Source organism: Tachysurus fulvidraco, chromosome 8 (assembly GCF_022655615.1).
Source record: "Tachysurus fulvidraco isolate hzauxx_2018 chromosome 8, HZAU_PFXX_2.0, whole genome shotgun sequence".
In the NCBI taxonomy this organism is placed as follows: domain Eukaryota; kingdom Metazoa; phylum Chordata; class Actinopteri; order Siluriformes; family Bagridae; genus Tachysurus; species Tachysurus fulvidraco.
In genome coordinates this window covers 14274422-14285403 of record NC_062525.1, presented here as the reverse complement: position 1 = coordinate 14285403, position 10982 = coordinate 14274422, and the positions used below count along the sequence as shown (strand labels likewise).

At 37.1% G+C, this 10982-nt stretch overlaps 1 protein-coding gene across 2 annotated transcripts in view; it reads right to left on the bottom strand.

The window, feature by feature from the left end:
* Nucleotides 1-1010: 1010 nt before the first annotated feature.
* Nucleotides 1011-10982, bottom strand: part of plxdc1 (plexin domain containing 1) — a 19808-nt gene continuing 9836 nt past the window's right edge. The window contains exons 2-14 of one of the 2 annotated variants that reach the window (XM_027177703.2): nt 10025-10170; nt 7966-8109; nt 7691-7760; nt 7076-7198; nt 6879-6997; nt 6398-6497; nt 6187-6282; nt 5886-5967; nt 5736-5796; nt 4482-4608; nt 4007-4042; nt 2985-3130; nt 1011-2885 (exon numbers count right to left, since the gene is read on the bottom strand). In XM_027177703.2, the coding sequence (XP_027033504.1) occupies nt 2763-2885; nt 2985-3130; nt 4007-4042; nt 4482-4608; nt 5736-5796; nt 5886-5967; nt 6187-6282; nt 6398-6497; nt 6879-6997; nt 7076-7198; nt 7691-7760; nt 7966-8109; nt 10025-10170 (1373 nt within the window). In that variant the 3' untranslated portion in view covers nt 1011-2762. The remainder of the gene's footprint in view (nt 2886-2984; nt 3131-4006; nt 4043-4481; nt 4609-5735; nt 5797-5885; nt 5968-6186; nt 6283-6397; nt 6498-6878; nt 6998-7075; nt 7199-7690; nt 7761-7965; nt 8110-10024; nt 10171-10982) is intronic. The other variant, XM_027177706.2, reaches the window with a different exon arrangement.

The window sequence follows — 10982 nt, the reverse complement described above, 5'->3', positions numbered from 1 at the left end:
TCAAAATGTAGAAGTCTAGCAGCTCTTGTACAGAAACAGTTTAGTTTAGTCTTGATGTCTGTATTTGCTTTGCAGATGACTGTTGGGGCAAAGCTGCTCAAACTAGAGGTTTGAATTTCCTGTATGGCTGAAAAAGCACTCTCTGTTACACCCTTTTACAGTCAATACCAGTGGTCAAGTCACAAGTCTTTCAATACCAGTGGTATAGACTGAAAAAAATGTTTAAGTCCTTAGCTCTGTCTTTGCTTTTATGTAGTACCATGGTCCTGGAGAAAGGTTATCTTATTTCACTGTGTACTGCAACAGCTATTTATGGTTTAAATGACAATAAAAACTTCTTGAATTGACTTGACTTGGAACCGCTACACCAGATCATGATGCAATATTATTCCCCCCATGCTCTTGTAGACATGTAAGAGATTTTTCTACCTCCTTATAGTCGTCCTCACCATCCTTAGAACAACGGGACACATAAACTTATAGTGTGTTGAATCTTTTTGAAAGAAGACATAGTTTTATAGGGTGTTGAGCAGGTGTGAAACAAACACCTTCCTGTGAGGCCTGTGTGGTTTGAGTGAGTACTGGGAAAAGCATAACTTACAAGACTGACAGATTTATTATGTATTATAAAACCTTAGGTCCTTAAACTTAATATCTGGTGGAAATATTGAGCTGAAATCCCCTTCTAGTTGGGTTTATGCTATGTGGATACCTAGAGAGACTACATCTTTTGTGCATCTAAATCGATGTGTGTAAAGCTTTTGTGTATTAATGCATATTAGTTTTAGTAATTGGAATTTGGATGATTATCCTACCTCACAGGCTTCATTAGATGTATCAGCTATAATGGCCTGCAGATGTTGCTGTTGGCCCATACTGCTCAAACCTCAAACTGTATTATTATTCTGTATTATTATATCTGCACCAACTTGTGTGAAGCAATGTGAAAAAACATTCATAAAAGGTTTTAATTTATATCAATTGCAAAATCAACAATCAACACTGCCACATTGGTTTTCAAAACAGTGTTTTCACTTTATTGGTTCACTAAAAGCACACTTTATATTTAAAATGACATTTTAATGCAGTTTTAATCCTCAAGAACAAAGTACCAGTTTTGCCCCTTTCTTTGTCAAAATCATAACTCTGTACCAAATATCTGACATGCAATTACAATTTCAAATTGTAACAATTAGTGCTTGCATATGAGTTATGTCAGAACAGTAATATGTTAAACAGTAATTTCAAACCATTTCCTTGATTGGAACTGGATTCCATATATATTTTTAGAAAGATCTTTCTTGGGTAATGAAATCATTATTTTCCTTTGAAGATGCATGCTTATAATCTTTAAACGTTTCTAGACATTTAACAGAGATGCTCATGTCACATTTTTGCAAGTCAGAATCATGTCAGTCAGTTTGTGAGCTGCAAGTATAAGTCACAAGTCTCTAAGCTACAAATCCAAGTGAAATCTTAGCTGCAATTCCGAATCAAATCGCAACTCTCTGAGCTGCAAATCCAAGCTAATTCACAAGTTTCTATGCTGACATCCCAAACCAAGTCTTTTAGTTGCAAGTGTGAGTAAATCTATGAGTCTCTGAGCTGTCAAGTGCAAGCTAACTTTCAAATCTCTCTGTAAGACTTAGTCATGTTTGAAGTCTTAAAAGATAACGTCACAAGTCTGAGCAAAATTTCTTGACAAGTCACTAGTAACTGATCTCTAAGTCTGAGTCAAGTCACAAGTCTTTCAGCTGAGGACTGATTCATGTTTTAAGTCCTAAATTATTAGTGTTTGTGTTCATGCTATTAACCAAACTGGAATTTTAATCTCAACTCCAACTGAAGTCATGAGTCAGTCAATGTGCATTTTGGTTGCAAATCAAATTGAGTCCCAAACATGAGCCTCCATCTCTGTATAATAACGATATAATTTAAAACATATCATAAAGAAAATCTGATATTGCTAGTTGTCTAATTTCAGGCTTCTTTTCACATTTTTCTTATGCAGGAACCAGCTCTGCCCCACTGGAACAGAGTTGCTTGGCTATATGCTTCTTTTCCTTAAACAACATGAAAAATACATTGCACAAAGGTGCTGGGGTTAACTTGGGGAAATGTTTTTGTATGTCTATCATTTTAATTCACTTTACATCATTTTAAAACAGTATAGCTTTTATAGTTATTTTTTAATTTGTCTGTTGGGAACTATCATTACAACACTGATACCTGAAACTTGATCCTACTGTAGGGAACAGAATATAAAAAAGGTAAAAAACAAAACAAAATATCTGATCACATCATATAACTATTACTACTGATATAATTCATTTAAAGTGCAGTCCAGTCCATGTGGCTAACTGAGTATTATTTTCCCCCATTGAACATAATATAAAACACAAAACATCTTTTTTTAAAAACAAAATTCTACAAAGTTGTACTATACTGTACACTAACTGCAGGACTCTTTGTGGTTAATGTATGTGCCACTCTCACCGCTTTTACCAAGAGCCTAACTAGCACATTTTCCATTAACATTGCCTGTTCCTTAATAAAAGGAATAAACAAATAGCACAAGAGGTGTTGCAGGAAGGACTGTCAAATCTATGGAGGCAGAGAAAGCTTGCAAGGTAACTATCCACAGTCTCTGGTGTCCATTTATGTGGTGGTTTATAGCCCCTCATTGTCTTTTTTTTGTGTTTGAACTTTTACCAAAAAAAACAGAGATTAATTGGTTCCTTTGTGGAGGAAGTCCTGCCTCCTCAGCACTGCTCTGCCTCAATAAATCCATCCTTTTCATGAAACCCAAGTTCAACCTCAGCATAGCTGGAATGGCAACCCTGATTGCGGAACTTCATGGACGGCCAATAGTTATTGGTTCGGCGCTACAAATGAACAGAACAGTTACACTTTAATATCAGTGTCATTATTTTTTAGATTAGAGAACAGTTGAATTATAAAATATAAGTTGTCAATAGATTTACCTGCATGAGGTAGAATGGAGGGGCAACAGTGGGGTGTGTGTTTATATAGTACACAGCCAACAGGGTCAGAAAGACCAGAAGGACCAGGGCTGCCACTACACCAGCAATAATTGCAGTGTGTTCTGGAGGCTCATCCTCACCAGAACCTAGAACAGCAGAAAACCACACTGGATTCACTTGTCAGCCAAGAACATGAATCTGACGTTACAGCAGACACAGAGTCACAGAAATTGGCTAGTTGAAGATTTGAAAAATGTTGCCAGTTCTGATGAATTGCAATTTCTGTTGTGACATGCAGATGGTACATGGATCCTGCAAGGATGAGTATTTTTAGAGACCTTATAATGGGTGGGTTCTAGCCAGCACATGTATGGCGTTCCAAATAAAGCTGCTAATGAGTGTTGAAAAACTGCATACTGAGATTGTATACTGACATGTAGTTAGGACAGTGGCTGTGTTCAAAATCAATCACTCTTACTGCATACAAACATTTATAGACCATCTATCTGTCTGTCTGTCTGTCTGTCCGTCCGTCCGTCCGTCCGTCCGTCCGTCCGTCCGTCCGTCCGTCTGTCTATCTATCTATCTATCTATCTATCTATCTATCTATCTATCTATCTATCTATCTATCTATCTATCTATCTATCTATCTATCTACTGTGGGTGAGAATGGGGGAAAAAACAGCTACTTTATTTTAACTTTATTAGGTGCCACACATTGACCAGTGATCTCAGAAAGGAGGTGGTTGCCTAGTGGTAAAGGAGAAGATTGTCAGTTTGAATCCCAGGTCCTCCAAGCTGCCGCAGCTGAGCAAGGCCCTTAACCTTCAGTTGAATAAACATGTAAGTTGCTCTGGATAAGAGCATCTACGAAATGCTGTAAATATCAAGCAACTGAAAATGTTTTTTAAGAAATTAGGTCATAAGGTGACCTTACAACAACAAAAAACACTCAACCACTTTTGTGCTACAAAGCCTTAATTACTATTGAATGGCAAAGACAAACACAGAGGCCGACTCACCATTATCATGGTGGTGAAAGAGAAGGTTGGTGTCATCTGCAGGGACAGAATGTCGTGAGATGGCAGGACAGAGGCAGAGGCAAGAACAGCACAAGAGCAGTTTTAGCAAAAGCGCTCATGCAAGATGAATTCAACAGACGTGGGATAAGCACCAACATGTTAACGCACAACCTATAAGATTTCATACAGCCAGGCCCTGCCAATAAGTATTATTTCAAGCATCTTGTGCAAAATATATTTAAGTATAATAATACGTGTATGTGCACTTGATCAGACACAGTGACTAAAAGTACATGCTCGTTGGACAAGTAAAAACATAGAGGCTTTTGTTTAACAACCATCGATGGCATTTATGGCAATAACTGGTGTGTCGGATAAAATCTAATATATTTTAATCAGCAGGATATGACCCCATGAAAACAGCTGCTTCGAATAAACTACATAACTTATACGTGTTTGGGATGAGATGACTCACCCTCAGTGGCAGGGCTGCCTGGCCTAGTTGCAGGGGACATTGAAGCGGCAGGAACAGGGGAGCTGAATGGACTCATCGAACTGTCTGCACCTCCCTGAATGTAATCCTCACATGTGCCCTCCTTCGCCTGACATAAAAAAATACCAAAAACCGATCGTAGAGTTTCAATCATTCTTCAGCTGCAGACTGGAATCGCTTATTCCTAAATATCTGAATTGTAGAGATTAAGGTACCATGTATTGTAAGTACCTTTAATATTTAAAACGTTTCTACACTCTCACCATTGAATTTTTCGGAACTACACTGCTGGCAATTATTTATTTTCTGCTGAATTGCTACCAGATAATATAATTTTTTTTGTTCTACAATGTAACATATTTACATACTTATTATTCAGAAATCTAATGTTATATATATATTAGATAAATATATACATATATATAAATATATATATATATATATATATATATATATATATATATATATATATATTAGATAAATATATACATATATATGAAATATTAAGCATAATATATAACTATTATTACCACAATCATTTGACAACAATTATGTTTATTTTGGTTTTAAATAAGTTTATATACTTTACCCACCATATGAAACAAATTAGTTTCTTGTACCCTTTACTTTCTAGAAACTATAAAAATTTATTTCCTCACAAAAACTTGTTACCTTGTCATAGAACAACTAAGACAATTGTCGTGAAGACAATTTACTCCTTACAGAATGTTAAAATAAATGTCTTAGTGCAGAAAGCTTCATCATAATAAGAATTAATTGTTCTTTCATTATTTCATAAACAATGACACATTTTTAAAAACCTGTTTAAAATCGATTACTTACCGTGCCTGTCATTCAAGTCTCATAGAATTGGCTGTTTTTAATTCAACAGGTTTGGGTCTCTTATCTCCAATTTTGTGAAAATACTTTGCTATAGCACCCTATACAATTGCTACATCTTTGTGGCAACCGTTTAGGGAAGACTTGCATATTAATCTAATGGTCCAATAAACCTGTGATTCTCCATGAACTACTGTGAGAGCTGTCAGAAAATGAATGAATTAATAACACTTCATCACTTTATGATTACATTAGTAAAGAATGTAATGAAAAATGTCCAAAATGTATAACATATATACAGTATAATCATGTGGATATATTTTGGCAAGCACTAGGAACATTGTTTCAGAAAAAGAAAAATATATCTAGCGGGAATGTTATTCAGATATTTTGTACCTCTTCTGAGCAGCCGAATTCAAGCCATTCCTGTCTATGCCGGTCTATCCCATCTGAACACCTGAAAACACACAAAATCACAGAATGTTTCAAGGAGAAATTTAAATGAGATTTAAATCTTTTCAGCAACATTATTTGTGTAGGAGGTACCTCTGCAAGATGTTGCACCAGCCGCAGCCCGTGGTGAAGTTGGAGTGGAAACACTGGTCGCAGTTGGTGTGTTGGAGGCAGGCTGAAGTGCATCAACATGGACAGAGTGCAAAATAAACAAAGACATCTCTATTGGCAAGCAGAATTTTAGAATAAAGTCTTATAAGCAGTCTATAATATGAGTTTGCTTAGATTTATAAGTTATTTGTAATACCTTTAGATTTAAATATAGCCATAAAGTTTCATGCTTTTGAAAATGACCGTTAGTTAAATGAAAGTTTGGTGTGTACCACACACTCACTAGGTAATGGGCTGAACACAAATGCAGAGCGGTTTACAATCTCAGTGGTGTTGACTTCAACCCGATGATATTCATAGATCGTCCTCCTTTTCGATTCTGCTTATTTGAAAATAAAAAATACTATTATTGAAACCAGGAATAACACTACATTTATACAGAATAAGGGTTTTTGAAAAGACCAAAAAAAAAGAGAGATTTGAAAAAGATTAACCTGGGGATTGCGGAGAAGAAATAAAGGCCATGAAGGCATCAGACAGACCAACCTTCACTGGGTGCTCAGTAGAGTTGATCTTTACAACTGGTAAAGGCACCTAATGACAGACAACATCCCAGAGGGTCTTTCAGGGGGAACTGTATGTGCAAAATCCTTTGTTAAGGATTTAGTAACAAATCTGCATTAACTGAAGTATTAATGAAATATTTAACTGTAAATATGGCTGGAAGAATTGTGTAATCACGCTGGCCATGCTACAGCACCAGAATTAGAATAAGTAGAGCAACAACTTAACAAGATCAGGTTAGGAGAAGGGCTAGACCTGGTTTTTGGTCTTAGACTGAACCTGGAACATTCCAGGTTAGTGCAGAGCCCTTACATTTTGCTGCCAAGTGTTCTTACAGTGTTTTCGCATGTTTCTTGGCTCTCTGATATTTATCATGCTTCGGGTATTTTGACCATGTTTAGCAGAACTCACGTCTCTGTAGCCAAAAACAATGGTTCCGTTGCGGTGAAGAGCAGCCTGGAAGGTGAAGGCTCCCTCTGCCTCCCTGCCCTGAAGTCTCACTTTATCCCACTGCACAACAAACACCTCTCCTGGAAATCCAGTATTCAACGGTCAGTTTAGAGGTCAATGCTCTTAAACACACATTATGTTGAGTTGGCATTACTCACCATTGTCCAGGTAGCACACAGTGGAATTCCTAGAGAAACTGGGGTCAAAGTTGGCCATGAGAGGCGCAATGTACTGAGTAGCAGTCAGCATTCGATGCGTAATCTCTCCAGTAAAAATGAACCCTAAAGCAAAGAAAATTCCATATCAAATCCATAAATAAATGAACTTACCAGGATAGATTCAGTTTTATGTCCTGTACAATCTTGTGCTAAAGAGTCTTCTATTGTATCCCACTGTGGAAATATTCTATTTCCTCTCAGTGATATAAAAATAATTATGAAAGTTAATTAGTAAAGCAGATCTAGGATGCATGAGGCTACAGCCAGGCAGAATTATGGTCACTTTTCTCATCAGTGAAAATATGAGAGACCGAATCTTTAATTAACAAAACCTCTCTCATTAGTGCTCTATTTTCCAATGCTAATTTAAGAAGAAGCAGACCATTAGAAAAAAAAATCCTTAGATGAAGTACAGCTGTTAAAAGACAAAAATAATGGACATACTCTCTCTAAACAGAAAAATTATTTGACCCAAGCACAAACATAGCCCATGGACTTTCATACTAATGTGCTCTGGTTAGGTACCAGAGCTACAAGTGACTGTGTGTGTCCTACCTCCAGTTGCTATGGTGATTTGCCGCACTTGATGTCCATAGAAGGGGAAGTCAAAGGAAAGGGCCACCCGCTGGATATAAAGAGCGGAGGAGAAAGAAAAACAGGAAAAGTGGGAATTGCTGTAAAAATGCTCTATAAAAAGATAATTATAAGGGAGGACAATGTGTTTGCTTGTGCTTATAACCACATCCATGTATATGACCTCCATTTATAAACCTATAAATGTTTTTAGGTGTAGATATGTGTGAGTGGGTGTATCGGTGCATGATTCTTACCGCTGCCTGGCGGTGTGTGTTTGACAGGATGCCATGCACCCTGACTTGACCCGCCTGGACTGAATTCAGATCCACCCAGAGCTCCTGAGTTTGCTTGTCACCAGGTCCAAAGCTACGCCATGAGTAATACTTTTGAGCATCCTCCTAAGAGAGGAAAGAAATATGAGAAGTGGAAGAAAATAATAAAAACAACATGAAAAATTACAGCTTGTAATGTGGGGTTTTGACCTGATATGGCAGCCTCTGGCACTACTGTGTGACAAAGAATGGTTCAGTCATGACAGATGAAGAGAAGATTTCACTCCTCTTGGATCATTTTCACAGCTGCATCAAAAGGCTTTAAACGAAAGCTCTTAATTTTTTAAAATTCATAAAGCACATTTAAAACATAGTTGAAACAAGGGGCAGAAAATATATAAGAATAAAATATCAAAAGATTAGTAGAGTTGTATTTTTAAGGTTTTTTTTTTTGGATATTTGTCCTTTATGAAAGGATATTTGTCCTTTCAACCATAGTATTTTTCTTACAACAATTATTGTACTGATGACATTTAATCTGTCATCAAGTTGAGAAGAAATCTTTCTGGCCATTTGAAAAAGTTACAGACTTCCAGACTAAAGACTTAAGGCAGAATTGAAAAAAAAAAACCCAGCAAAGTTAACAAAACAAGATGACATCACATAAACCATAACACAATTTATTAATTAATGTGTCTGGAACAAATTCAGCCCACATTTTCAATATCTTATATAACACACCACCAAGAATTCTGCTGGTGATATTAATAAACCTCAAAGTCATGATAACACTTCTAAGAAAAATATGGTTTAAATTAAAGACACACCAGGATTAAATACATGCGATGGAATGCTATAAGTTTGACTCTAATTATATAACGTATAATTAACATATAAGAATGTTATATGTTAACACCCCCCCCCCCCCACACACACACACTGTGCATGTTTTAAAAGTGTTTCCAATCCAGCTTTCCACATGTTATTAATGTATTCTCTAGGTGAAGGTGACAGAGAGGGATGGAGACAGTACAGTGAAGAGGTGTGAGTATTATCAAAAGTGGAGCAGTTAAAAGCAGGCTCTCAATCGTGCACACACACACACAACTGCAGCAGTGCTCCAGATAACTGCTTATGACCCAGTTTCCCTGATACACTCGCCCCAGAATGGCTTCTGTTTCTGGGGAAAGCCTTCAGCTCCAACAGCTGCCATTCCCTGCTCTGCCTCCTGCACAGAGCTCCTATTTCTCTGCATGCATGTAACCAATAATGTCCACCATGATACTTCTAAACAAACCCATAAAACACCCAAGAAAATTGCAGACATGATAATCACTGGTTTTCTTACGTGTGAATTTCTAAAAAAAGTGCTAAGACGCATGCACGCCCACACACATTAAAACATGCAACACATTAGAAATCCAGCATGTTTTAAATAACCTCTGTTGGCAGAACTATTGGCAAATCTGGTTCAAATTTGATTTCAAGAGTGGGAAGCATAACACAGTTTATGGAAATCATTCGTATTCTGTTAGAGATACAAAAAAGCTCAGAGAAGCACTTAAATAAACCCACACATGCAAGGTTGCTGTGAGGTCTCTGTATCCTCCACCCACTGGGATATTTAAAGACCATCAATGCTTTCTCTTCCATTCCATTTAGTGATTTTTTTCTACACATAGAAGAAGAAAAAGAGACAAAAGACTTCTATCCATTATGCTACAAACACATGTTCTGCAACTCTTTAATGAAAATTGGACCTAATTTGTAACTCTTATGGTGAATGATAGCACATTCAAATGGTTTGAATGCTGAGCAGTTGCTAAAGACTCATGTTCTGAATGACTGATTCTGATAACGTACATGATCTGAGGGGATTAGTGCAAGTGACACAAGTGAGGACACCTGCAGCCTGAGCAGCTCAGAAGAGAAGAGAAGAGAAGAGAAGAGAGAGAAGAGAAGAGAAGAGAAGAGAAGAGAAGAGAAGAGAAGAGAAGAGAAGAGAAGAGAAGAGAAGAGAAGAGAAGAGGAGAGATCTCACCACCACTCTGGTCATGTTATCAGGCAGTGTGTCAATGGCGAAGCCTCCTCCATTTGCCTCCTGGCCTGTTCTGTTCTGTGTACTGCGGCTTGACTCCTGCTGATCTCTCCTGACTCTCTGTACATCTGATTGTCCATGCAGTGAACCTAAGAACAACACAGAATATTTTTAATCCACATGGAAAGAATACACATGCACAGCTACTGTGCACAGCTCTCAGACTGTTTGGAACAAGAGCATAAGTGTCAGATTAATGTCATCACTGCTCTAAAGAAAATATTCTGAGAGTGCTTAATAATCATGCTTATACCTCTGGAAGCAAATGCTCAGTTTACTCAGTTTACAAGTTTACAATCACTGGCATTAAACCTGAAAGCCTGATTTAGAACTAGAAGTACTTGTTTTTGCAGAGCCACTGACGCTGCTGAGTGATTTTTTCCCCTGTGTGCATGTTGAGGATTGAGGAAAGTCTGATGTCTTTGTGTATTTGACAGATTGGAGAGAGAAAAGGAAAAAGAGGGAAATAAGACACCCATCTTCTCCAAAACATCTTTAAACACACCAGAATCGTGTCATTAAATCAGAAATAGACTATGTTCACTTTACATTACTTATTGCTTAATTTCTTTCCTTTTTTTCTCAGATCTAATCGTTCTACTTTAATTGTTTACATTTGTCTTCTTTCTGTCATTAGTGTGAATAGCCCCCCTGCCCTGAAATAACCTGCTCACACACAGTTTCCAAATCAAAAATGTGCATGAGGTATACAGTATGTGCCAAGAATAACAAAAGTGAAAAAGCTTTTGCTGTAGTTGCAACTTTAAAACAGAGTATACGTAGGTATCATAGACCAGCCAGCAGTGATGCAAGTTCAAAAAAAGAATTTTGGTTAGGCATTCATATTATAATTGCACAAACATTTATCAGATGTATGCATATCCAGTTTACTTCAAAAGTT